This window comes from Leopardus geoffroyi, chromosome A3, assembly GCF_018350155.1.
Source record: "Leopardus geoffroyi isolate Oge1 chromosome A3, O.geoffroyi_Oge1_pat1.0, whole genome shotgun sequence".
Lineage (NCBI taxonomy): Eukaryota > Metazoa > Chordata > Mammalia > Carnivora > Felidae > Leopardus > Leopardus geoffroyi.
This window is the reverse complement of record NC_059336.1, coordinates 21,404,896-21,432,705: the sequence shown is the minus strand read 5'-3', so window position 1 is coordinate 21,432,705 and position 27,810 is coordinate 21,404,896. Positions and strand designations below refer to the sequence as shown.

At 53.2% G+C, this 27,810-nt stretch overlaps 1 protein-coding gene across 2 annotated transcripts; it reads left to right on the top strand.

Moving 5' to 3' along the window:
• The first annotated feature begins 850 nt into the window (after positions 1–850).
• On the top strand, positions 851–27,810 carry BPI (bactericidal permeability increasing protein). 2 transcript variants are annotated; one of them, XM_045444630.1, is made up of 15 exons: positions 851–1,022; positions 3,747–3,861; positions 5,134–5,262; positions 6,658–6,819; positions 8,034–8,097; positions 10,247–10,310; positions 11,715–11,806; positions 15,671–15,847; positions 16,722–16,781; positions 18,595–18,762; positions 19,755–19,822; positions 22,228–22,270; positions 24,724–24,787; positions 25,869–25,945; positions 26,414–27,068. In XM_045444630.1, exons 1-15 carry the CDS (start codon positions 893–895, stop codon positions 26,744–26,746), a joined length of 1,746 nt encoding a protein of 581 aa, XP_045300586.1. In that variant the 5' UTR covers positions 851–892; the 3' UTR covers positions 26,747–27,068. The 2 variants fall into 2 exon arrangements, with proteins under 2 accessions (XP_045300586.1, XP_045300587.1); XM_045444631.1 differs by lacking the exon at positions 26,414–27,068 and adding an exon at positions 27,515–27,810 and having other exon boundaries at positions 852–1,022.

The following is a 27,810-nucleotide window of genomic DNA, read 5'->3' as shown; positions in this document are numbered from 1 at the left end:
CTATATTGTGTACTTGGAATTCGCTAAACCAAGAGATTTTAAGTGTCTCCCCTCACCCCCCCCCCCCACACACACGCACTATCAAGAAATGATAGCTGTATAAGGTGATGCCTGTGTTAATCAGCTTGGCTGTGGCAGTTATTCCACGATGTATACATATATCAAATCATCACGCTGTATACTTTAAATGTACACAGTTTTAGGGGCCTGGGTGGCTCAGTCGGTTGTGCGTCCAACTGCAGCTCGGGTCATGATCTCACGGTTCACGGGTTCGAGCCCCGCCTCGGGCTCTGTGCCGACAGCTCGGGGCCTGGAGCCTGCTTGGGATTCTGTGTCTCCCTCTGTCTCTGCCCCTCCCCCGCTCATGCTGTCTCTCAAAAATAAGCATTAAAAAACAGGCATACAATTTTGTGTGACCATTATGCCTCAAAAGGATGGGTGGGGGTGGGGGAAGGAAGGAAAATATAATGAATCCTGATGTTCCTACCCCACAGCTTCAAGAAGGTTTGTAGGTGGAGGGATTTGGGCGGGGGCTCAGAGAAGGGGGTGGAGATACTTAGGGAGGGGATGATCCCCAGAGCCAAAAGTCTCATCCTATTATACACACGCGTGCACACACACACACACACACACACACACACACACAGTGCCCCCCTCCCCCGCTCCCCCCCCCCCCCCCCCAGCTCTCAGGCTCCACTCTGGCCACCTCTGGGGCTGTGGCTTCCCCCTCTCCCGCCCCTGCCTGGGTTCCTTCCTCCTTTCTACATTTTACTGGTTTGCATTCCCCACCCCCCCCACCCCCCCCAACCCCCCCCCCCCCCCGCCAGATCCTTTATAGATGCCTGGCTCCCCTCCAAGGCCTCGAGGCTTTGGCGGCTCTGGAGGACAGAACATGGCCAGGGAACCTGACAAGGCACTGACACGAGCGACCCTGGTGGTGCTGGCCACCCTGGGCACAGCTGTGATCGCGACCACGAACCCCGGCGTTGTGGCCAGGATCACCCAGAAAGGCCTGGACTACGGTAATCAGACGCCTTCCTTCCCTCCTCTCCTGCCCCTAAGGAGCACTTATCGAGCACCTCCTGTGTGCAGTCCTTTAACTCCAGCGCATGGCCTGCTCACAGCTCCTCAAAGGAGGCCCTCTGACCCCTGTCATGTATATGAAGAAACCGAGGCAAGGTGAGTGGCCCAAGGTCACAGAGCTGCAAGGTGGCAGGCAGGGTTGGGATTGGAGTGCCGATCTGGAGAACTCCACGTCAGTGCTCAGGCCCCTGAGGGTCCTCATGGTCTCCTCCCTCTCTCTACCCAACTGCCAGCTCAGGCTTCTAGGCCCTTCTCTTCCCCCCAAAGCTGATTCTCAGTCTTGAGATTGAGTTTTGCCTTGAGATTCCTGGCTCCACGTTTACGTGGGCAGAGCCCAGGCCCTGTGAGGAGGTTAAGTGACGGGGACGGGGGGAGGAGGGCCCTTCTTCACCGTCTCCCCCCGGGGCAGGGGCTTGGCAGCCACACGGCGCACATTACCCATCTGGATGCACCAGAGAGGGTCCCCCCAGGCCACTCATCCGGGTCCAGACAGAGGAAAGAGTGGCATAAAACAGCCCCTGCCGCTCCAGTCTGTGCCGGTCATTTCATGTTTATTTCAACCCTGGGTAGGACATACCGTCACCAGCAACATCCACAGATGAGCAAATTGAAGCTTGGAGGAGGCACTAGGGAACTGCGCGCCTAGATCTCGCCTCCAGTCTTGGCTCATGCCCCCCACCTTCCCCGCGCGGGGCTGCTCGACGCTGCCCCCCAGTGGCAGAGAGATGAACTGTGGAACAGTGCGGGAGACCCAGGCGCGCAGAGGTCAGACCAAGGAGAAGGCAGACCCTCGTGGGCTGGCGTGCCGCTGAGGGAATGGGGACAGAACTCAGGGGGACCTGGCACCCCACCCCCGAAGTCCTTCCCCAGCCCAGGCAGGACGTCTCTGAATCCCAGGTGTAGGCAGAAGGCTCCACGTGAGCTCGGAGACAAGAGTACGGGGTGGCCCTGAAGGCTTCCTGGGAGCAGAGGCCTGGGCTCAGCTTTTTTTTTTTTTTCTTTTTTTTTGGAGGGGGGGCGGTGGGGAGGCTCAGCTTTTAAACACAGAAGTCTTCGTGTTCTGTCACAGCAGACTCAGTTTCCCCATGTGGCAACCAGAGTGGGTGTCCTGAAATACGCAAATCTGCTCGTGTCCCTGCCTTCAGAGGATGTCCTGATCCTTTAGCATGGCATTTGAGATCCTTCAAGACCTGGCCCAGTGCACGGGCTCCGGGACCGGAAGGGCCAGGATTCAAATCCTGACCCATCACTTGTCAGCTGTGTGGCCACTTTCCCAAATTTCCTCCTCCTCACCTGCGACTTGGGGGTGGTAACAGGACCTCCTCCCGAGGGTTTTCAGATTCAATAGCTTAATACGTGTACAGAGCTCAGAACAGTGCCTGGCACAGAATAAGAGTAAATGTGGGGGGGAGACGTCATTTCCACTGGCTGTTGGAAAACACAAAGCCTGGGATCCCTCTTCTTACCACTTCCTCCTTCTCAAGTAACATGTCTGCCTTTCGACGGGTCCTTGGACGCCGTCAGCCACCTAACTGATGGCAGGATTCCTGACTTTGGGCGTTCGTTCATTTATTCACCCAATATTAAGTGCCTTCTAATAGTAAGTGCCAATCACTACGGTAAATGGAGGGGCCACATTCGTCAACAAAACGGATGTGGCCGCTGCAAGCCTTGAAGGGTTCCTGTCTAGCAGTTGGGAGAGGTGGTATCCACAGCGTCACATGCATAGATGTACAATTGCAAACAGTCATGGGGCTCCTCGGGAGATGCCCGTGGCATCACGAGAATGATAACAAGGAGGATTGCTTTCGTCTCCTGGGTCAGAGAAGGTTCCCGGAGGAAGTGAGGATCGAGCGGACCAGAAGTTAACCAGATGAAGGTGGGAGGGAAGGGTTTCCTAGGCAGCAGAAATGGCACATGCAAAGGTCCTGTGGAGAGAGGCCAAAGGTTAGAGAGATGGAGTGTTTGCGAGGGCACAGCACAGAGCGAGGCGCAGAGTAGGTGTTCCGTGAATACTCATAGAATGCATGACTGGGTGTTTGGGGTGATATTTTATTTTATTAAAAATGTTTTTTAACGTTTATTATTTTTGAGAGAGAGCGAATGACAGCACGTAAGCAGGGGAGAGGCAGAGAGAGAGGGAGACCGAATCCAAAGCAAGGCTCCAGGCTGTGAGCACAGAGCCCCACACCGGACTCGAACCCATGAACCATGAGATCATGACCTGACTGAGCCACCCCGGTGCCCCTTGGGGTGATATTTTAGACCAGGGATTGGCAAACGACAGTCCTCGGGCCAAATTTGGCTGGCCACATGTTTTTGTATGGCCCGTGAACAAACAATGGCTTTTACGTTTTACATTTTTAAGTGATTGAAAAAAAGTCAAAGAATAATATGTGAAAGTTATCTGGAATTCAAATCTCAGTGTCCGTAAATGAAGTTTTAAAGTTTTATTGGAACACAGCCACACCCATTCGCTTACTTATTGTCTGTGGCTGCTTTCGTGCGATCACAACAGAGCTGAGTGGTTGTGACAGAGACCGCGTGAGCCCCAAACCCAAAAATATTCACTATCTGACTCTTTACAGAAAACCCTAGCTGACCCCTGATATGGACAGGGACAGGCTGTGCCTCTGACTGTCACCCTTTTTCTCGCCCCTCAGCCTGCCAGCAAGGAGTGGCCGTGCTGCAGAAGGAGCTGGAGAAGATCACCATCCCCACCTTCTCAGGAAGCTTCAAGATCAAGCATCTTGGGAAAGGGCATTATAGCTTCCACAGGTGAGGCCTGTCGAACTCAACGCTCCGTGTACAGAACTTGTAGTGTCCCGGGGCCACCAAGACCTAGAATCACAGAGCCACAAACTCCTAAACTCAGAGAGGCTAAGACTCCCAGTCTAGTGTTGACCCCACCCCAAGGGGATATAGTCCCCCAAGCTGAGTGTAGAGGAGGCCACAGAAGGTGCTCACCATGACTCCCAAGGCAGGGGGAATGTGTCACAACCCCCAAAACTCTGTGCCAGGCCCATATAGCAAGCAGGATTTGGAGGAGGGGGTTCAAGAGCAGAAAGCTTAATCTAAAATGGCTCAAACCAGAATTTATTGGCTCACGTGTCTGAGAAGTCTCTGGAGTAGTCTGGCCTCAGGTTCAGCTTGAGGTAGCCCCAAATGACATTGGCCCCTGTTTTCTCCTTGCCACTTCTCAGCATCGCTTCCGTTGAGGAGGTCCAATTCTCAGGTGGGGTGTCCCTTCAGAGATGCAAGATGGCGACCGGCATCTCCTCAGCACTCTGAATCCTGTGGAAGGAGAGCACTTTTCCTTGAATCTCAAGCAAAAACACTAAGATTCTCACTCTGATCGTCCCACCTTAGGTTACGTACACGTCCCTGAACCAGTCACCGTGGCCAGGGGATACCCTACACTAACTAGCTCACGCCCAAGTCAAAAGCTCCACCCCGTGAACATGGAAAGTCAACTTCCTTTGCAGTGACGTGGAGTAGCTGTGTGGAGCCCCCAGAGGAAAAAGGGAGTTCTGTTACCACAAGAAGGGAGTGTGGGTGCCGGGCAGAAAACCCATAAATGCCCACTACAGAATTTTATACACCTATTCACTCAACAGATATTTTTGAGCACCTACTATGTGTCTGACACAACAGGCTTGGCTACAACAGTGAACCAAGAGAAACACATTCCACCCTTTCATAGAACTTGCAGTCAGGCGAGATTACATCTGTTATCCTCGTTGATGGTCACACTTCCCGCAAGATGGAGGTTATTGTGCCCAGAAAACTGAGCCTCAGGATGATCAAGTGGCATACTCAGGGTCACACAACAGCACGCTGAGGAACGGGATTCAAATGCAGATTTGTCTGACGTTAAAGCCTAGCCACTCTGCCCAATGCCCTCAGAGTTTCCAAGGTGGCTCTCGTAGTTTCTGGGTTCTTCTGCAGTGGATGTGGTGAAGGGCTGGGGGTGGGATGAGTCTGCACTAACCATTAACTGAGTTCTTGTGTGGGCCCCCAGGAGGCTAACTGAGCATTTCTTCTTCACAGCATGGCTATCCGTGGATTCCAGCTTCCCGGTTCCCAGATAAAACTAGCTCCCAGTGAGGGCCTCGATCTCTCCATCGCAAACGCCAATGTCAAGATTAGTGGAAAATGGAAGGCACGAAAGAACTTCATGTGCGTTTCCAACCTTGGTGTTGACTGAGTGTGTGGGTGAGCTTTAGGTGATACTTGGAAGGGGTGAGGGCCAGGACCTCAGGAACACTCAGTTTTTGCCTTACCCATCACCACTTGTGCCCACAGGGCTCCTGGGGGGGGGGGGGATTTTTCATGTGTGAAAATTCAACATAGCCCCTGGTTAATAGCTGAGCATTTGTCCGTGTCACAACGCAAGACATTGACAAGATTGAGTTTGGTACGTGAAGCATAGGATGGAAGGCTAAGCGGGACCTATAATTTACCCCTTTATCAGTTAGCTACGGCTGTGTAACAAAACACCCCAACTCAGCTGCTGAAAACAATAGTCATATATTATCACTATGTATCTGTGTGTTAGCTGGGGTTCCGCTGATCTGGGTTGGGTTCCGCTGATCAGCTGAGGCAGCCCTTCTCCACACGTATCTCTTCGTCCTCCTCCTTAGACCTGTGGGCTACTCAAAGCATGTCCTCTGTGGTGGCAGACATGCGAAAAGGGCAACCAGAAACATACTAAGGTCTAGAATTAGCCCGTGGTCACTTCTACTTACTTCTGCTCACTTACGCCATTGGCCAAAGTAAGTCACGTAGCCAAGCCCAAAGGCAAGAGCCTGGAAATGCATGCACCTCCCCCCCAAGATAGACAAAGGAATGGAAAATTGGGGCAAATCATCCAAACCACAACTCTGAATCGAAATACTGGGTTCTCACCACGGTGAGCCTGCCCTCTAGGGGTGGCGGCTCAGAACGACCAATCACTTCAGCGACTTTGTGGCAATTCCAGGGGGATCACGGAGAAGACAGTTTGGGGAGAGGGACGTGAGTCTGCCTTCCTGTCCCTTCCCCACAGTAGACATCGCTTAGTTCTTCGCGTGGGCTCTTTTGCATCTATCATTTCACTCGCTGATGGCACAAAAGGTAACCATACTTCATTATGTTAAAGGAGAGTTGGCAAAACACACTCACGTCCACTGTCTTACCCCAAACTCGTTCCATCCCTGAAGGAGGAGCTATTGACCCCATTTCATGAATGAGGACATTAATTAGTGAAAGTCTCCAAACATGCAGATTCTTAGGGGCAAAGCCGGTGATCAACGGCCGGTCAAGGGTCTGGGCGAGGAAACTGGAAATCAGAGCAGTTGAGAAACATACCCAAAGCCACTCAGCAAGGGCAGAGGCAAGGGGAGAGAGCAGCGTTCTGCCGGGCAGACACGGATCCACGCGTCCCTCCGTGCTGTGTGACCTCGGGCAGGCGGCCTCCCCTCTCTGAATTCCATCTCAAGCAGCAAAACCTACCTTCCGGCCGAGGCTTGAAGTTTGAATGGCACTAGGGAAGAAACTGTTTGCTCTGACTCTTTGATCTGTGTTTCCCTTCAGCAAAACCAGCGGCAACTTTGACCTGAGCGTGGAGGGCGTCTCCATCTCGGCCGTTCTGAAGCTGGGCCTTGACCCCGCCTCCGGCCACTGCACCGTCTCCTGTTCCAGATGCAACAACCACATCAACAGTGTCCGTGTACACATCTCAGGCAGCAGCCTGGGGTATGGTCTCCTAGGGCCGTGGGCGGGAGGAGAGACCTTAAGAAACACTGCCCTGCATTCAGAGAACATTCCAAGTGCGCCTCTTGCCGGGCCTTGTTCAGAGGCCTCCGTTGTAGGGGAGGGGCAGGGTCCGCAGACAGCGCAGAGACCACCCCCGCCTCCAGGAGTCATTTGGTCATCCGACATGCATTCAACAGACTTTCCTGAGCCCTGACTATGCCCCGGGCTCTGGCTAACCCCTTGACGTGCGTTGAACTGCACAACCCTCACCACAGATCTGTAGGCGTTGATTCACCCATTCAACAAATGTCCACTGAGAATCTGCTGTGCACCGATAAAACAGCAGTGGCCGATAAAGACTTAGCAATAGCGAACATCAGCGGGACGTCAGCTAGCATTACCGTGAGCCAAGCGTGCTTTTCAGCTTGTGAATTGTCTCAGTCGAGCCGCACGGTGAAGTTAGTCCGTTATTGCCCCCGTTTTCAGAAGGGAAAACCAAGGCAGAGAGGGGATAGAAAAGAGCCTGAGTTTTCATACCTCGTGGGTGTTGAAGAGGGATTCAGCCCACGGCTCTCCGGCCCCAGACTCTGAGCCACTCAGCCCCTGTTCTCTTGAAGCTTCCGAGCCACTGGAGGAGATAGACATTAATCAAATCATTGCGTTCATGAATGATTCACAAAGGATCACAAAAGAACGTAAGAACTAAGAAAAAGAGGTACAAAGTGCTATGATCACATGGAACGGAAGGGTCTGACCCAGTCTGAGGGCTGGCTGCTTCTTCCTTGATGAAATGACATTTGAATTGAAATGAACAGAATAAGTAGGAGTTAATTAGGCAGATGTGGGGGACAGGGGGTGTTTTCAGTAGCAGGAACAGCATGTGCAAAGGCCTTGTGGTGGGAGGCAGCATTAGAACACAGGAGGATACTGCAGAGCAGTGCGGCTGGAGTGTCAAGGGGGAGAGCAGCAGCGACGAAAGAGGCTGAGACGGGGTGGGGCCCCAGCCGCGCACCAGCTGAGGAAACAAACTCATGAACAAGTCACTGCACCCCGAGGGCCAAGTATCTAATGGGGGTGTGCACAGTTAAAGCCCAGGCACGAGGGTGCCTAGGTTACTTGAAGGAGGGAGGAAGGTGTCCCAGATGAGGCAGCCTCCGACGCAGCCCAGGGACACCTCGGAAGCCTCATGCCTGTCCCCACATGTCAATCTCCAGGTGGCTGATCAACCTCTTCCACGAAAAAATGGAATCTTCGCTCCGAAACAGGATGACCAGCGAGGTAAGACGGGCTCAGAGTGGGCGGGGCCCTCAGTGCAGGCGTCGCTGGATCTTTCTGCTCTCGGACCAGAGGACTGGAAGCCGTCCTCATAGCTCTTTGAGACCTCCGGCTCGGCTCTAAAAACCAGTCGTGAGGAGTCCAGCAAGAGACTAAAACGAAGGACACAGCACACACCCACAGAGCGTGCACTCGCCCCACGCCCTGCCTGGACCTCCTCTGCTCTTCCCCCTGCTTTCCTCCCGCAGGCAAACTTCCTTCTCCCAGCTCTCTGGCCTCCTCCCCCATCCCTGCCATTCCCCAATCCCCCCTCTTGGTGCTCCCCACCCGGAAACCACACGATTGATGAAGCTGCTAGGCTAGCGTGCCAGCAAAGTATCCCCTGGGGCTGGAACAGAAAAGGGTCACTGGCTAGCGTTCCCCAACCCTCCCTCACCCTAAATCTACCCAGGCCAGCTTCTTCGGCTGAGAAAAGGGGCCATTCATCGGGCTGGTTTTCCATGAATAAACCATTAGCTGCCAGGAATGCCCTGCGCCTGTCTCCCAGGCCAAGTGAGCTGAGGGAAGCGGGGAGCCACTGAAGATTTTAGGCAAGGGGGTGACCCGGCCAGATCTGTGCTTTGGAAGAGTTTCTGTGGCTGCCGTGAGAATGATTGGAGGAGCCAAAAGATGGGGCAGGGGACCTCAGGGAGCCCAAGGAAGCTGTATAGTCTTCTAGAGGGCAGCCACTGGGTTCTCGGTCAAAGGCACTGACAGTGGGGACAGGGAGACATCAGTCAGATCAGATCATTGGTCTGACGGCATTCTGTCAAAGTTGTAAAACAAAACAAAACAAAAGCAGTGCGTGGTTGTCAAAATGCGTACCACAGCAGATTATAAAATGGGTTTTAGCGGCAGAATCCGGCCCCCGGGTCTAATTCGCTTTGCAACTTTGAGCAAATTTCAGATCCTCGGTTCAGCCATCTGTAAAATGGGGACCTTAGTACCTCCTTGCACCCAGCTGCTCAGGCAATGCAGGCGGTGCGCTCACCCACCAGCCTGACTAACCCGTGGTTCAACTGTCCTTGTAATTAAGTCATAGTACAAGGGCAATGGCAGCATTTCACATTGGAACTATTAAAACAGAGTATTTCTTGGTGACACCTTCAGAGTGGCCCTCAGGAGCAGCCAAGTTAAAAAGTAATGATGCACCTGTTGTTAGACAACAACGGTGAGGAGGAGGGGGAGGGGGAGGAGGGGGAGAGGGAGGGGAGGGGACAGGGAGGGGAGGGGAGGGGGAGGATGTCTGCATACACAGAGTGCTTGCAGTGAAATTGGCCCTATGTCTCGAGCTCTCTACAAGGATCCCAGCATTTAATCCGCACAAAATCCTTATGCTAGGGGGTGTCATGGTTTTCTCCATTTTACCGATGGGTAAACTGAGGCTCAGAGGGGGAAGTGATGGGACTGGGGTTCAAACCCAGGCTATCCCCCCCCCTCCAAGGTGAAGCTCTTGATCATAGCAAGATACTCTTTAGAAGACAGTACTGTCTTGAGTAGACAGACGGATGGACGGACGGATGGATGGATGGGTGGATAAACGAGGTACCAGGGTGTCCATGATCGTAGCAAGGGCTGGAAAGGACGAGGAGTGAGCTGGGCAGTTAACTCCCGGGAATACAGAGTGAAGGGTGGGCATCTGAGGGAAGGAAGAGCCCCGGTCTCCGCAAAGTGTGTGTGGGGCGGAGAGCGGGGGACGACACAAGCAGCCGCTGGAAGCTGGGCTCTAGGCTGTCATGCGATTTGCTGTGGTTTGGAGCCATCTGGTGGCCCTCGTCGGGGAGTGGCACTGGAGGGCAGCAGCCCAGGGGCAGGCAGCCCCAGCTCCCAGATGTGCCACCCCCCCACCACCCCCTTCCCCAGACCACTCGCGGCAGAGGTACAGGCCCCTCAGAGGACGATATTCTAGGCGCGTGCAGAGTCTTGCGTGTGTGATAGAAACACACTCAGGGCAACCAATTTTCTCCCTCCGCCACTTCTTTCCTCCCTCCTACCCTCCCCCCTTCCTTCGAAGAAGCATTCAAAGAAAGCAAAACGTGCCCGGTTGCTCATTCCCGAAAGACACTTTCCGCCACGGGAAGCCCTCACTGGCCACTTCTTTGGTTCTCTCCAGATCTGCAAGGTGGTGACCAGTTCCGTGTCCTCCAAGCTGCAACGGTATTTAGAGACGCTGCCAGGTGAGCGCTGGGCAAGGTCAAGGAGATGGGGAGAGAAGGGGGAGGGGCACAGGAGGACAAGGAGAGTGTGATGGAGCCACCAGGTTTCCCAGACAGGCTTGGGTCTGGGTGGAAATGGGTAGAACGGACGATTTTCAACCGGCAGCTCGCATCGGACCCCAAATGGGCCAGGCCCTGGTGGCAGGTGCGAGAACCGCCCATGCCCCTTCATTCCCCCACCGGTGCCAGGGCCGAATAACAAACAGTCCCAGCTCTCTGTGGTCGGGCACTCATAGCCGCCCCGAGATCTGACGTTGGTCATTTCGCCTCTCTGGGCCCCGGGTTTCACATCTTTAAAACGGGGACAATTCTCCATACCTCCCAGTAACCGAAGAGCTGCAGGTTGGGGGGCAGGCTCCCACTGGCTGAGTGCTTCCCATGTCCACGCACCCAGAGGAACTGTCTCCTCTCAGCCTCCCAACGCCTCACGGAGGTCGGTGTCGTCTCCCAACTTTACCGCGAGGAAACGGAGGCTCAGAAAGGAACTGTGACTTGCCTGAGGTCGCAAAGCCAGGAGGAAGCAGAAGCAGGATCCTAATTGGGGTTTTCTTACTCCAGAGCCTGTACCCCAACCTGCTAGCCAGGCTCCCTCCCGGTGGAGCAGTCATGGCAGCCCATGGTGCGAGTCCTTTCAAGATGCCTTCCTTCCCCAGGCACGGCCCCAGACCCTCCAGGGATGGGCCCTACCCGGGCATGTTCAGTGCAATGACACTGTCCACGGTTTGGCCTCAGCAGGCAGGAAAATGACCTTGGTTTGAGTCCCAGGTCCATCACTCTCCAGCTGTGCCATCTTGGAGGAGTGACATCTCCGAGCCCCGTGTCTTCCCCTCTGATGTGGGAAGGAAGGGCTTAAGGAGGGACCGGCATTTATTTCATTCTCACTCATGACTGCTGGGAACCACACACACTGTTCAGACCTGAACCAACCTGGGCTCAGCCTGGGATATTATCACTGCTAGTAAATGGTCCCTTTGGCTTTTGAGCCCCTCCCATGTCCAGGGCATCTGTGGGGTCACCAGTACTGCCCCGTTCTACACGTGACACAAAGTGGCTTCGAGTAATGAAAGCAACTTGTCCAAGGTCAGATAGAGTTCAATTCAAGCCCAGGTCTCTCTGCTTCTTGACCCTGTGTTTTAGCTACATCTCGGGGCTATGGAAGCAGGGGAAGAGATCATGTCTGTTTGTGTAGGGTGGGGGTTCATTTTCCCTTAAAGGGAGCCCAGGGAGGGCTCCGTGGAGGAGGTGGGAATGGAACCTGCGCTGCAGTTCTTTGCCGTTCAACTCTGGCAGATGCCAACACTGCATCTCAGGCCCTAAAGATGCTGCCAGGGGAGGCAGCTCATGGCTCATCTTCTTCCCGTCTAGTGACAACTCGAATAGATCATGTCGCTGGGATCAATTACTCACTGGTGGCACCTCCAACAGCCACGACTGACAACCTGGATGGGCAGCTGAAGGTGAGACGTACACTGGGGAACTTATACCCTCATGCCTTTGCCACAGGCCCTCCTGGGGCTCCCCAACATCCTAATCTCGGCATCTTCTCCCTGCTCTGGTCACACTGGCTGGCCTCCTGCTATTCCTGAACCATTCTATGCCTGCTCGCTCCCCGGGGCCTTTGCACCTGCTCCCTCTCTGCCCAGAATGCTCTCACCCAGATATTCACATAAACTCTCCCTTCTTTTTAAGTCTTTACTTAAATATCCCTCCCACTAAAGGCCACTCCCACTGAAATAGCTCCTTCTCCCCACCCCCACCATATCCTGATTTATTTTTCTCAACATCACATATTATTAACAACCCCCCCCCCCACACACACACACACAAACACACACAGAGTCACATGTCTGTCTCCCTCACTATGATGAAAGAGGAGGGACTATAGCTGTTTTGTTCCTGACTGTAGGTGCACACCCAGAACCATGCTTGGTATCTATTAGCTGCTCAGTAAATATTCTGCTTGGACAGACAAATGGATGGATGGATAGATGGATAGTGGATGGATGGATGGATGGTGGAAGGATGGATGGTGGATAGATGCAGTATCATTTCATGCTGCTTTCCCCCCACTCACCACCCTCCAACCAGGCACATGGGCTTTGCACTTTCTCAACACACCAAGCTCGTTCCCACCTCAGAGCCTTTGTCTTACCCATCCCCTCTGCCTGAACTGCCTTCCCTTGCATGCCCCCCTCTACCCACTGGCTTCTTCTACTCCAGGTGAGTCTGTGCTTGGATGTCACTCCCAAAGCAGCCTTCCCTGACCACCCCAGCTGGAGTGGGTCCCACCCTTGAATTCCCTCTGGATGTACTTCATTCAGTCCCTCCACGATTGGTGATTGGCTTGTTTACTGTTTACTTGTTTGTTCTAAAATACATTTGATCCAAAAAAGAGAAGTTAGAAACTACAGAGAAGCATAGCAGAGAAATAAATAAATAAGAAGGAAAGGAGGAAGGAAGGGAGGAGAGGGAGAGAGATTACCCAAATATTACAACTCAGAGGCTAAAATTAACAACTCAGGAAACAACAGATGTTGACAAGGATGGGGAGAAATGGGAACCCTCTTGCACTGTTGGTGGGAATGCAAACTGGTGTAGCCACTCTGGAAAACAGTGTGGAGGTTTCTCAAAAAATTATAAATAGAACTACCCTACAACCCAGCAATAGCACTCCTAGGAATTCTTCCAAAGGATACAGGAGTGCTGATCCGAAGGAGCACATGTACCCCGATATTTATAGCAGTGCTCTTAACAATAACCAAATTATGGAAAGAGCCCAAATGTCCACCAACTGATGAATGGATAAAGAAGATGTGGTTTATATATATAATGGAATACTCCTTGGCAATGAGAAAGAATGAAATCCTGCCATTTGCAACAACATGGATGGAACTGGAGGGTATTATGCTGAGTGAAATAAGTCAGTCAGAGAAAGACAGATACCATATGTTTTCTCTCATATGTGGAACTTGAGAAACTTACCCGAAGACCATGGGGGAAGAGAAGGGGAAAAAAGAGTTACAGAGAGGGAGGGAGGCAAACCATAAATAAGAGACTCTTAAATACAGACAATGAACTGAGGGTTGATGGGGGGAGGCAGGGAGAGAGGGGAAAACGGGTGATGGGCATTGAGGAGAAGGGCACTTGTTGGGATGAGCACTGGGTGTTGTATGTAAGTGATGAATCATGGGAATCTGCCCCCAAACCAAGAGCACACTGTATACACTAACCAGAACTGCCGTGAACATCCTTGTATCTGGGTCTCTGCCCATCCTTGGCTATCTCCTAGAAGTGGCATTGCTGGACCAAATAGTATACTTAAAAAAAACAATCTAGGGGCGCCTGGGTGGCGCAGTCGGTTAAGCGTCCGACTTCAGCCAGGTCACGATCTCGCGGTCCGTGAGTTCGAGCCCCGCGTCGGGCTCTGGGCTGATGGCTCAGAGCCTGGAGCCTGTTTCCGATTCTGTGTCTCCCTCTCTCTCTGCCCCTCCCCCGTTCATGCTCTGTCTCTCTCTGTCCCAAAAATAAATAAACGTTGAAAAAAAAAAAAAAAACAATCTAAGTGGTACAATGGAATAAAGGATGAGAATAACCTGTTTATTGACCCCCCCAGGCTCCTGCCCAGAGGTCATGGCTGTGAGGCTCAGGGTGTGTTACATGTGAATCTCCGGGCTCCCTGGTTCTAAACATTCACATAAACGCAAGCCCATCCGGTTTTGCTGGTAATCTGTTTGCATGAATGGATACATATCATCTTTTCACTTGCTTTTCTCGCTTAAAAATCTGCATTAGAGTTGGCACATGGGTCCACTTATTTATTTATTTTGAGAGAGAGAGAGAGAGAGAGAAAGTGAGCGCACGCATGTGAGCAGGGGAGGGGCAGAGAGAGAGAGAGAGAGAGAGAGAGAGAATCCCAAGCAGGCTCAACGCTGTCAGTGCAAAGCCTGATGTGGGGCTCAGACTCACAAACCATGAGATCATGACCTGAGCCGAAACCAAGAGTCGGATGCTTAACCGACTGAGCTACCCAGGCGCCCCTCACTTATTTATTATTTTAAAGAGTTGCATGGTATTCTGTAAGATAGGTGAAAGGGTGGTTAATTTTTTATGACGAAATGATTCAAAGGTACGGAGAAGATTACACACTGACGTACCTACCACCGAGCTTTAAGAAATGTTACCATTAAGGGGCGCCTGGGTGGCTCAGTCGGTTGAGCGTCCGACTTCGGCTCAGGTCATGATCTCACAGTTCATGAGTTCAGGCCCCACGTCGGCCTCTGCGCTGACAGCTCGGAGCCTGGAGCCTGCTTCGGATTCTGTGTCTCCCTCTCTCTCTGGCCCTCCCCCGTTCATGCTCTGTCTCTCTCTGTCCCAAAAATAAAAATAAACGTTGAGAAAAAAAAAAAATAAAAAAATAAAAAAAAAATGAATACACGTTAAAAAAGAGAGAGAGAGAAAGAAAAAAGGAAAAAAAAAGAAATGTTACCATTTTGCTGTATTTGCCTCTGATTTTTTCTTTGAAACATTCGAAAAATAAACACTGAGGCTTCCTTGGGCACCTGTACCCCGCAGGGAACCCACACGGATAAGACGCCCGTGTGTATCCTTCTTACCTGTGGTGTTTACACTTTTACTGCTGATCTATGTGTCGATAATTCTTAAATAGTACATTTTATATGCCTTTAAATTTTACATAAATGGTATTCTACCATATGTATCCATCTACAACTTACTCTTTTATAACTCAGCATTGGGTTTTTTTTAGCTAAATAAATGATCTGCTTTGGCAACGTGTGGCCAAGTCGCTCTTCAGAAACTTATAAACATATATTCCCCCACAGCATCTGAACACTCTCCCCCAAAACTGGATGGTGTGAGCTTGAAATATGCATACACTTAAAACAGTTTGCCTCTCCCTTTAACACTTTGCTAATTTGACAGATGAAAGCCAACAAACAGAACCTCGCTGTTCTTCTGGTAGAATTTCCGTGCTTGTTGGCAAGGTTGAAGCTGGGCCGACGGAGTGGCCGGGAGGTTGGGAGTGTCGCACGAGCGGCCTCAGGCAAGCCTCTTCAGCTCCCGGGGCCTCAGTATGCTTTCCTGCAAAATGGGCATCATCACATCCCCCTCGCAGGAGTGGCAGGAAGAGCCCCTAGAAACTAGCACCGAGGAGGCGTAGGACATTCTTGTTAGTTTCTGCCGTGGCTTCCTCCTCTGTGAGTGCGTGATTGGTACCCCCAGCCCATTTTCTCCTGGAATGAAGACGTTGAATTATAATTCCTGAAGGAAGTCCGGGCTCACCCTGTCGCCTCCGCCCCCAGGGGGAGTTTTTCAGGTGGGCCCACCCCAGTCCCCCTCCCTTTGCCCCTCCGCCACTGGCCTTGCCCAGCGACCACGACCGCATGGTGTACCTGGGCATCTCCGACTACTTCTTCAACACAGCGGGATTCGTGTACCAACAGGCCGGGGTCCTGAACCTGACCGTCACGGACAACACGGTAAGGCCAGGCTGGGGGTGGATGCGGGAAGAGCACGGGGCTCGGAGCCCAGCAGGCCGTCTGGACTTGAACTTGTGTTTCCACGGGGGACATCACAGTCCAGCCTCTAGGGGCAGCCAGACCTGAGCTGGAATGTCAGCCCCCTCTTTTCTAGCTGGGTGACCTTAGAGCAGTAGGTCAACCTCTCAAAGCACTCAGCACGGGCTTAGCACGTAGGAAGTCCTGGACGAGGATAAAAGTTACAGCCAACACCGCCCTTGCCCTCGCCCTTGCCCTGATCCAGTCTTAGCCTCAAACCACCATTATCATCAACCTCAGTGTCTCTATCGATATATTCAAAGCTGAGTCCTGCTCTGGGCCTCAGTTCACTCATCTGTAAAGTGAGGAAATAACCATCCTGTCCAGAGTTCAGGTGCAACCAGGTCACCAACCATGTGTCCCCTGGGAAGATAAACAAAGACCTCCCGAATGAGAACTCTTCCGGGTGAGAGAGTCAGCCGCCAACACCCGCATTTAGCAGAGACTCAAACACACACAGAGGAGGGGGAACTTGATGGCTTTATACCTTTACAAGTGTGCTCCTAAGAGAGTTTTGGCACGGGGAGGCTGGAGGTGAGCTAAGAGAAGCTGGGCATCCCATGTGATTGGTTTGGAGAGCCTATCCGAGTTTTTCAGGGAAAAAAAAAAGGGGGAAGCTGGCAGTCCTGGCTGTTCCAGGCTGATTGCTGCAGAAGTTGGGGGTCCCCATTCTATTGTCACGTGTAGACTGGCCGTTGTGCATTTGTGGATTCAGTCTTTCACCCCTCCTACGGACCCCCCCCCCAATCTATAACATAATCCCACAAGATCTTTTTCTCTTCTTTTCTTGCTACAGATACCAAAGGAATCCAAATTCCGACTGACAACCGATGTTTTTGGAATCCTCATACCCCAGGTAAGAAAGAGTCTATTCCCTTTTTGTCCACTCATGAGGCATCCTGGGGGTACTGGGGAGTACTAAGCTCTGCCGAGTGGCCTGATGAGAGCCCCCCTCTCCAGATCTAGAGGCAACCCAGCCTGGGAGTGGAAGTAGCCTTGTGTAGTCCGTCCTCAATGCAGAGAAAGGCTCCGAGCACCCAGGTGACCAGGCACGAGGGTAGACACTGGGGGCTTTTCCATGCAACAAATATTTATTGGGGGCTCACCGTGTGCCCAGGGCCCTGTTCTTGGCGTCTAGCAAAGCAGACCATCTCCCTGCCCTCCTGGAGCTCCAGTCCAGTGAAGAGAGAAAATTCTTATTCAGGTACCCAAAACAAATAAGAAAATGCACGCCAAGATAAATGAAGCCAACAGATTGATGAGGTCACTTTAGACAAGGACCTCTGTCTCAGTCTGCTCAGGCTGCTATAACAAAGTGCCACGGACTGGTGGCTGACACAACAGAAATAAATTTCTCATGGTTCTGGAGGCCAAGAAGTCTAAGATCAAGGTACCCACACATTTGGGTTTGGGGGAGAGCCTCTTTTGGGCTAATAGATGGCTGCCTTCTTGGCGCGCCTGGGTGGCTCAGTCGGTTGAACGTCCGACTTCAGCTCAGGTCATGATCTCACAGTTCGTGAGTTTGAGCCCCGCGTCGGGCTCGGTGCCGACAGCTCAGAGCCTGGAGCCTGCTTCCGGTTCTGTGTCTCCCTCTCTCTCTGCCCCTCCCCTGCTTGCGCTCTGTCTCTCTCTAAAATAAATAAACATTAAAAAATTTTTTTAATAGATGGCTGCCTCCTTGCTGTGTCCTCACATGGCCTTTCCTCTGAGCAAGCAAGCTCTGGTGTCTCTTCTTACGAGGACACTAATCCTGTTGGATTAGGGCCCCACCCTTATGACCTCGTTGAATCTTAATTTCTTCCTTAGGGCTTCATCTCCAGCTACAGCCATACAGGGGGTTAGGGCTTCAATGCATAAGTTTCGGGGGACACAAACATTCCATCCATAACAGCCTCTCCAGTGGTGGCCCTTCCAGAAATTTCTATACAGGAGGTACTGGTGTGGGGAAGTGTGACTGGTAGGGGGACCAGGGGACTCTCCTTGAAGCTTTATGGCCTAACCGTGAATTGCCTGGGGGAGGGTTGGAAGTTAGGAGAAATGGGGGCGGTGTCACAAAGCCCTCCTCATTCCCCCAGGAAGCCACCACTGCTCTGTGACATTTGAGCTGACCCCTGAAGGAAGGGAAAGAGCCAAACTGGGAAAGAACGGGGGAGGGGGGGGGAATGAGCATTCAGCAGGGGAACTTGGACAGGAACAGAATGGGTCATATATTTGAGGAACAGAAAGGAGTCCCATATGGCTGGAGCTGGAAAGCAGGGAGTGGGGCCCGTGGGGTGAGGTCGTGGACACCAAGTGCAGAGAGTGCAATCTTTCCAACAGCAATGGGAAGGGGTACCTGAGGGGCTCAGTCGGCTATGCATCCAACCCTTGATTTCGGCTCAGGTCATGATCTCATGAGTCGTGGGATCGAGACCCATGACGGGCCGTGCACAGAGCGTGGAGCCTGTTTGGGATTCTCTCTCCCTCTCTCTCTCTCTGCCTCTCTCTCTCTTTCTCTCTCTCTCTCTCAAAAATAAATAAATAAATGAACAAATAAATAAACAAACTTTTTTTTATTAAAAACGATGAGAATACATTGGAGGCGTTTATGCAGGGCCAACACAAGATAGGATTTAGAAACAGTTTAATAAAATCGTCACTTTGTTTGTTGTCCCCACTGGGGACGGCAGGTGGCCAAGATGTTCCCCAACATGAAGGTGCAGCTCGTCTTCTGGGCCTCCTCCCCGCCACACCTCACCATGCACCCCGAAGGCCTTGTCCTCACCCCTACCCTGGATGCCCAGGCCTTTGCTGTCCTCCCGAACTCCTCCTTGGCCCCCCTGTTCGTGCTTCGCCTGGTAAGCGGTTTGCAGGTGTGGGCAGACGAGGGCAACGCCCTGGGAGTTGGGGGACCAGGGTGAACCTGTCCAGGTTCAGACGCTCCAGGGTCTGAGACCAGAGCCACGGTACCGTTTCTGGCTTCTGCGGGCATTCATACATTCAACTCTTCATTCTGTCGCTGCCTTGAAATACGTGTACCGTTTCAGGTTCATTCGCTCGTATCTTTGGTCATTCAGTTATGCGTTTGTGTATTTGCTCATTCATTCAAGTATTCATTAGATTGCTGACTTGAAATGCTAGATCTGTTCTGGTGCATACATGCATTAATCTGTGCCGTTATTCATTTATTCATTTACTTAAACCTTTGTTCAATTAAACATTCATGTGTATATTTGTTCATCCATTCATCTTTTATTTGTTGACGCACATCTCTGTCGATTCCTTCATCTGCGTGTGTAAGCCCTTGCTCGTTCAAGTTTGGGTTCTATTGCTGGTGTGCGGGTTCATCCTCTCTCTGTCTCCCCATGAACATTCGGTGGCACCCGCTGTGACCATGGAGGCGAAGGCCAGACCTTCTCCCCACCGGGGGGTGCTCACAGGCCTCAGGCAGGTCTGCCGTCTCTCAAGTCGAGACCCACTTCCCCATTTTGCCAATCAAATGGGCTCCCAGGGGGGTCGTCCCGGGTCTTACAGACAGTGGGCAGGAAAGCTGAGGTGGGGAGCTCGGTTTTCTGGCTTCGTCCATATTTGTTGAATGAATGAATGAATGAATGGATGAATGAAGATCTTGACATTAGGGCTGGCCTGGACTCCAGCCCCGAGGTCTGTCTCACCTAGCCTGTGAGAACGGCCTGGGAACTCTGGAATGGAATCCAAGAGCAGCGGGAGAAAGTGGTAAGTGGTTGACAACCCAGGACTCACCGACAGGCACGGAGCAAAAGGAAGAGCCCCTCCCCCTCGGGTTCTGCGTGGGCTCGGGGACCTCACTCTTTGGCTTGCTGCTTTGCAGAGCATGAACATTTCTGTGACGGTCGGAGCCACGCCTGACAGGCTTGTGGGACAGCTCAGGTTGAACAGGTAAGTGTGGGGATGACAGGAGTGGCTGCCCATCCGTTCTCGGGGCCCGTGGGCCAGCAGTGGCCCCACAACACCCCGAGCACGGTGTCGTTGCCTTCTTGTTCATCGGTGGCAATTAAGCCTCAAATGGTTCACAGCGGGCCCCATGGCCCTGTTTCACAGACAGTGAAACTGGTGTGCAGAGGGGAAGGGCCCCGCCCAAGGTCGTACACGTAGGTGACCGGTCATCTTGGTTTGCCCGCAGTCCCCCGCCGTTAGCACTGAAAGTCCTGCACCCTGGACGGCCCCTCCGTCCTGGGCAGACGCGTGGCTGGGCGATGCCAGCCGGTGCCTCCAACCCTCGCTGAGCCACGGCAGCGCCCAGCCACCCGCATCCCTGATCCGCCTTAGCGCTTGGAAAACCCACAGCGATTTCCTCCTACCCCATCCTTGGGACTTTGTCAGCCGCCTCGTGTTGGAAAAACCCCAACAGAGGCGGCTGTGGCTTAGCGCGGGCTCTGGTGTTGAGGCCGCCCGCCCTCAAAGCGCAGCTCACCTTGCAAACACTGAACTCACCAAGGTCCCGTTGCCCTGGCGGCAGAAGAGGCCCAGTGATTTAGAAGAAACAAATAAGTAAGCCCAATAATTGTTCCTGGCCAGCAGCACTGTAGGTGAGAATGAAATCAGGTATTCAAACGCGTCGAGGTATTGAGAACACAAGAAATCTAAGTGCTCAGTAAGCAAGACAGAGAGAGGCACACGCGGAAAAGAGAAAGACAGCAATAGGGGAGAGACAGAGAAAGTCAGAAACGGAGACACATGGAGAGACTCTCAGAGAGAGATACACACAAAGGGAGGGGGGGAGAGACAGAGAGGGACAGACAGACAGATGATGGAGAGGCATGATAAGAGAGAGACCGAGAGAGAGAGAGAGAGAGAGACAGAAGGGGGGAGAGAGAGAGAAGGACACACACACACAGCAGAGAGGGAGATCCTCAGAGAGCAGATGTGATGGCCCCAACCGCTAGACCTGCTGTCTGCCTCTTAATCACGCTCGGGCTGCTCGGATTGAGTCTTGACCTACATTCCTGCCCATTTCCGCCCTCTCTCCAGCACAGAGCTGTCCTTCTTAACCTTGAGACTGGCTCCTGAGGTTTACACGCAGCTTATTTCTCCGGGCGTCATTCTGACAGGTGTTACTGCCTCAGATACATGTGGATTTAATTTTCCTTGAAAGCCCATGGGCCTCCCAAGTAGGGGAGCCGGAGAGGATACAGCTGGGTGAGGGCTGAACAGACTCTCAAACACGCGGGGCTGGGGTGCGAGAGTCCACAGGGCGGGAGTCCCGGGGCTCCCACCTCTCGCCGAACAAGGGCGAGTTTGCAAGCTCCCCTTCTAGGGTATTCGAGACAAGAGCTCAGGCATCAGAGAGATTGGATTGAAATCCCACTTTGCTGATTGTTAGTTGTGAGACCTTGTAAGTTGCCTAGTGGCTCCGTCAGTTTCCTTATCTGTGACCTGCGAGTGTGATGGCCCTTGCCTCCTGGGGGCTCTATGATTTCCCATGGAGGATAGCACACAACATAGTGAGGGATGGAGGTTCAACAAGGAGCCACGTGGTCCCCCCCCCCTTTGATCACTGTTAAAATGTCATAAAGACTGTAAAGAGGGGACAGTTTATTGGTAATTGAGAAGTCTAAGGATTTCAGGCAAGGGTGGATCCCAATGCTCAAATGATATCCTGAGGATTCTGACTCTCTCCATTTCTTGGTTCTGCTCTCCCCTACGCGCGCTCCATTTCACAGCAGGCTGTCACCAAGGGGCCACAAAAATGGCCACCACGGGGCGCCTGGGTGGCGCAGTCGGTTAAGCGCCCGACTTCAGCCAGGTCACGATCTCGCGGTCCGTGAGTTCGAGCCCCGCATCAGGCTCTGGGCTGATGGCTCGGAGCCTGGAGCCTGTTTCCGATTCTGTGTCTCCCTCTCTCTCTGCCCCTCCCCCGTTCATGCTCTGTCTCTCTCTGTCCCAAAAATAAATAAACGTTGAAAAAAAAAAAAAAATGGCCACCGGGAGCTCTCCTCTCCCGGAAGAAAGAAAACACCTCCTCCCCAATATTTCCAGAAGTCCTAGGGCCAACTCTCGTTGCACCAGCATGGGTCACAGGTCCCTCCTTCCAACAATCACGACGGCAGGGAAGGTGGACTCTGCCCTTTCGCCAGACTACCCCAGAGCTCAGGGCTAACAACGTAGGATACCCTAAGTACCCTAAAGAAACAATCAGGGGGCTGTGACCAGAGGAAGGGGAATGAATACTGGGTGGGACAACCAGACGGCATCCACCAGAGAGGGCCCCTTCTCCCCAGCAACTGGGTTCTAACACAGCTCAGGCCAGTGGTGGTCTCAGTTTGTTCCTCCCCTTCTCACAGGCTGCTCCTAGAACTGAAGCACTCAGACATCGGCCCCTTCTCGGTGAGTCTGAGGCCCTTGGTGACTCCTTCCGTCCCCCTGATTTGGAGAGAACTGTCCTCAGGGCCACTAAGGCTCATGAACTGTCCTCAGAGCCACCAGGGCTCATGGCATCCGGTGTGGAGGCCACCTGTCCGTTTGCATATAATTTGCATGTGACGTCACGGCGGGTGGAGCTTTGTGGGCCCACAGACCTAAGCTCCAATCACTGCTCCACACTTCCCCTCTCTGAACTTCCAACCTTCCCCCAAAGCCAGGATAATCCTTCCTAATTGCGCGAAGAACAAAATGAGGGTGGGGTAGCAAGTCGCGGCGAGGGCTGAAGGCTAAACCATGTGATCAGGGAAAGCCTCTCTGAGGAGGTGATATCTGGGCTGAAAGAGACAGCAAGGTAAAGAGCTACTGCAGGCAGAGGGAACAGGGGGAGCCAAGGCCCTGTGGTGAGAACAAGTTCCACATGTTTGGGGAATGGAGGGAAGCCTGCGTGGCTGGAGCGGAGCAAGTTGGGTGTGGGGGTATAGGAGGAGATGCGGCCTGAGAGGCAGGTGGGGCTGGCTCATCCTGGGCCTTCTGGCCCGGAGTAGATTGTGTTCAAAGGGCAGTGAGAAGCCGGTGAACTGTTCCACACAGGGGGCGGCGTGCTCTGGTTTGTAGCTTTATAAAAGATGCCCCTGGCTGGGGTGGGGGGGAATGGATTTGGGAGGACAAGAGCCAGCCCAGGTGGATCAGCAGGGAGATGGAGTGCATTTGTGGGTGAAGAAGGAGAAAAATGGTGGATTGGAGCCACACTTTGGAAGTGGTATTCGAGGCCGCGTGGTGAGAACTTTGATGTGGGTGGAGGGGGTGGTGAAGAATGATTCCTAGTTTTTTGGCTTGAGCAGCTGGGTGAAGGGCGGAGTCATGTAGAGGTGGAGAAGGGCAGGTGGGAGGGGAGACAGTAGGTATCTCGCCAGCCTGCTAGATGATTCCACTACCTGCAATCACTGACCATCATTAAGCAGACTCACCCCTGCCCACCCCCCTCACTCCCTCTAGGGCACTGGAGTTGCCCAAGTAAATAGCAGCTTAGCACTCTTCACCAGCCACCTTGAATGAGCGTCACCCTTGTGACTTCCAGTTGCCCTTGTGACTTCCATTAGAAGCCACGGCATGCTGATTCTGTCCTACACACGGCCCAATCTCCCAGGGGGCATCCTGTTGAACCCCTGGAGAGCATTTTCTTGGATCCCTGAAATGCCCCCCAAGAGCCCCACCAAGTGGGTACCTTGGAAGCCACCTGGCCCTGACGTCAGACCATCCCAACATCCCTCCACATTGGATGGAAATCCAGCCAGCCATTTCTACCCAAAAGGACTACAACGAACAGAAGGACCCAAAGTGTCTTCAATGTATTTTCACAGACTTACTGGTGCCAGGGTTTTGTGGGCCTGCTTCTTCCCAATATTTCCAGAATATTGGGAATATTCCAGATACACGGTGGCTTGACTCAGTCGGTAACCAACGTCTGCTTCTGCATAAGATCAAAATTTAAAGTTCTCAGATTCATGGGAAGAAGGGCACCACATTTTATGAGCCCAGGGATTTACAGCCTGGAGAAGGAAACTCAGTTGCTCCCCAAACAAAAATGTACATATTTACAAGCTGTAAATGTCACCGGGCAATCATCTTGAGGTGCCACATTACCTTTGAATATTGTTTTACTATCGCAAAAGCAAAACATGTACGTTATAGAATAATCAGAACCTACAGGTGTGCAAACCAAAGAGAATAAAAGCCATTCCTATTCTTACCACTTAATCATTTGGAGTATATCCTACCTGACCTTTTGCTATGCATAGCCAACAACACAACAGAATTGTGTGGTTTCCATAGCCTGCTTTTCCTCACTCAAAAATATAACATGAATATCTCTGTGTGGACAATTAAATTTCTACGGTACTATTTTTAACAGTTGCATAGTATTTCCTAGAATCAAAGCACCCTCGGACCCCCTAGGAAATTCCCTCATTTGTTAGACATTTCGAGCCCGATGCGGGGCTCGAACTCATGGACTGTGAGATCATGGCCTGAGCCGACGTCGGATGCTCAACCGGCGGAGCCACCCGGGCGGGCACACACATTTTTAAGGCTTTTGCTGAACATTGCCAAACAGAGCCTCAGAAGGGTTGAACCAGTTTGCCCCGTAGCCGGCAGTGTCTGAGGTGATGCATTTTCTTACACAACGGTTTTCATGTTAAGTACTCTCTGATGACCTTCCTTTCCTCGGCCTGGTACCTTCCATCTAGAACACGCTTCACATCTGGAACCTTCGGGTGCAAAAGAGATCACTTGGGTGACCTGATTGGGCTGCGGAATCTGCCTGGCATCACCTGGGTCCCAGCTCGGAGGTTGCCCTGTTGGGGAGGGAGGCTGATGCCCGGGCGCCCTGACATGGCTTCCGTCCTTCTGATTTGCAGGTCGAAGTGCTACAGGCTGTCATGAACTATGTTGTACCCATTGCTGTGATTCCCAAGGTTAACGGTAAGGCGCTTTGGAGAAACGGTTGACTTTCAGTCCTAGGGGAGGCGGAGGGAGTTAAGTCCTACAGCCGCCTAACACCTGGCCCCAGTTATGGAGGCTGGAGGGTGGTCACTCAAATGAACCTCACGTGGCATCTGACCCAGAAAAGGGGATGGAGAAAAAGGGGACCCCATGGGCTGAGCTCCCATCATGTGTTCATCCACCACTTCACCCAGTCTTTAAGACCACCCCATGACACGCGGATTAGTAATCTCTCCAATTTTTGTGGGAAGAAATGGGAGATCCGAGAAGTCACAGGGGGCTGGTTGCAGGTCCCGGGGGCGGGTGAGAGATGAAGCTGGGATCTGATCCCAGCTCTGAAGCCAGAGCCCTCAGCCCCCGCCTACCTCTGGGAGAAGGGCCAGGGAAGAAGGGCTAACCTTGGCCAACGGCTTCCGCTCATCGCCCTGATAAAAGCCTAACCTTTGCAGAGCCAGGGACAAGAGAGCACATACCTCTCTTAGAGGACCACATACCACGGGACTAGAATAGTTAGAAATTGTCAGTTAAGACAAAAGTTATGATATAGGCTACGACATCTCCCACCTTGGCAAATGTAGCTTCCTAATGATCTGGGAGGCCAGGTTTGAGTTTAGAAGTCTTCAGAGGCTCGCATCAGAATATGGTGGTATGGGGGGGGAGGGGTCCCGGGCTACCACCCGTCTCTAGTTTCATCCTAAACATCGAGGGGCTTCGTGTGCACACGGGTAGATACCCCCAGTCGCATGCCACAGGCTGTCTACCCCTCCCCCCACACCCCCAGCAAGCAGCCGCCCCTGACCTTGTACACCAGCATTGCCATCAGCCTCGGGATGGGGGTCTTGGGGAAGAGGTCTGCACGCATCCTGAATGTGGGCTGGGGGCTGACGGGGCGAGAAGGCAAGGCTCCGGGTCCCTGCGCGTGGTGAAGAGCGTCTCCGGGGCAGCCTACTTGTCCAGCCTACAAGTAGTGCCAGTCCCTACCCAGAGCCGGGGACGCTGGTTCAGGGAGGCCGCCCCCTCCCCTCCCCCCTGCTGACCTCCTCCTCCTCCTCCACGGCAGAGCGGCTGCAAGAAGGCTTCCCTCTCCCGATGCCCAACAACGTCCAGCTCTTCAATCTGGTGCTTCAGTCTCACCAGGTAGGTCCGAAGGGCTCTTTCCGCCAAATGTCCCTCAACACCAGCAACCTGTTGCCACAAAGCTTCCCGCAGGCCAGCCCTGCAGCCAGCACCCTCTGCTCTTACAACACCCCGCGAGGTGGGGGACTGTTCACCCGCAGGGAAGAGGAAGGCTCAGAAAAGCCGTGTGGCTATTCAATGGAGTCCAAATTCAAAGCCAGGTCCCCCCTCCCCGCCCCCGCTTTGAACCACTGGCTTGGAAGCGTTCCCGCACTGTGTTCGGTAAAAACGGAGCTCACTTGGTGGCCACAGGGCCTCTTTTATAAGTGGATGTATTTAAATACTTGGCAAGTGGGTATCGCATGACTCCCTCGGCGGTCTGGCAACATTCTAGGCCTGGGGGAAAGGAGGGGGTGGTGGTGGTAAAAAGTGAGGTACCAAGAGGGGACTTAGTCCCAGAATGGAGACCTCCTTTTGTCTGTCCCCCAGCCAGACCCACAACAGCATCTGAGACTACTTAGGGATGCTTTCTTCTACTCAAAGGCCCCCTCTCCCGATTTCCCAGCTGCCTCTCGCGGGGTCAGTGCCGGCTTCTTTCCTGGCTCCTTCTTCCCTTTCCTTCCCCTTCCTTCCTCCCTCCCCCTCCCTCCCCTTCTTCCCTTCACCTTCCCTCCCCCTCCCTCTTCCCCTCCTCCGCCCCCTGCCCTCACCCTACCAGCAGGAGTTCTCCAGAGTTCCTGCCCAGGCCTCTGCCCTCCCCCACTGTTGGTTTTCCCTGCCCACTTGCCTCAAGCCAGCAGCCGCCTTTGTGCCACCCAGTGACCCAGCTGCACTTCTAGATTGTTCCATGTTCCCAACTTGTGCATTCGCTGGTGTGCCTGGAGTCTCGGCCCTGAGGCCCCTTAACCCAGCATGTCCACTGGGTAATGACACTGCCACCCCACTATAGCGTTCCTTAACTTGCTCAGTGGCTTTCCTGTTAACCTCGTGGCCTTCGTGGGGCCTGGCCACGTCGCCCAGATTCCCCGCCCTCCCTCACCCCCAGTCCCCAGGTCTTCAGGCAGGCTACCAATGGGCCTGAGACTATAGAACAATAGCCAAGAAAGCAGAGGCCGCACATCCCCCCATGTTCCCCACGTTTTACCAAGTTCATCCTTAAAAAAAAAAATGACTCCATGGTACCATGTAATTTCTTCATTTCTGAAAATGCTGAGCGAAGGGCAGGAAGGAGCAAAGAAAAGTGGTTTTGCAGCCTTGATGGGAAGGAGGCTCCCTTGAGCTGCCATGAGGCAGGGATGACAAATGAAGGCCTCCGCAGCAGCCCGGGGTCCCCCACCCGTGTCTGGGAGGGGACAGCTGCCAGGGCGGCTGCTGATAGGATCACGGCGCTGACATGCAGACCCCGGCGGCGACATCCCGAGTGCCCGCCCCCCCCCCACTCCTGCCTTTCTGTCAGCAGACAGGCCCCGCTCTGCTCTCCTTCCCGTCCGGGCAGGCTGCTCCCAAGGTTTCCTTCAGAAACCCCAGCAGCCCCGCGCTCACCAACCAGGGCGCACGTCCCGCTGATGGCAGCGTCTCCTCTCTCCCTAGAATTTCCTGCTCTTCGGTGCAGATGTTCGCTACGGCTGAAGTGGCCGTGGGCGCCAGGAGGGGAGAGGTTGTCCGCACCTCCTCCTGACGTGCCCGTGGGGCAGAAGCTGCCTTTCTCCAGCCCTTGCACCAGAGGCCCTTGCAAATTTCTCGGAACTCAGATTCGGAAATGACCTCCTTACAGGAACTGTGTTCCTTGAGAAAGCGTGGGATGTGTATTTCAGGGATTATGAGCGTCCTGCGAGGTCTGAGTCCCCCCTCCCCGCCCCACAAAAAGCACTGCTTTCTCTGTGGAA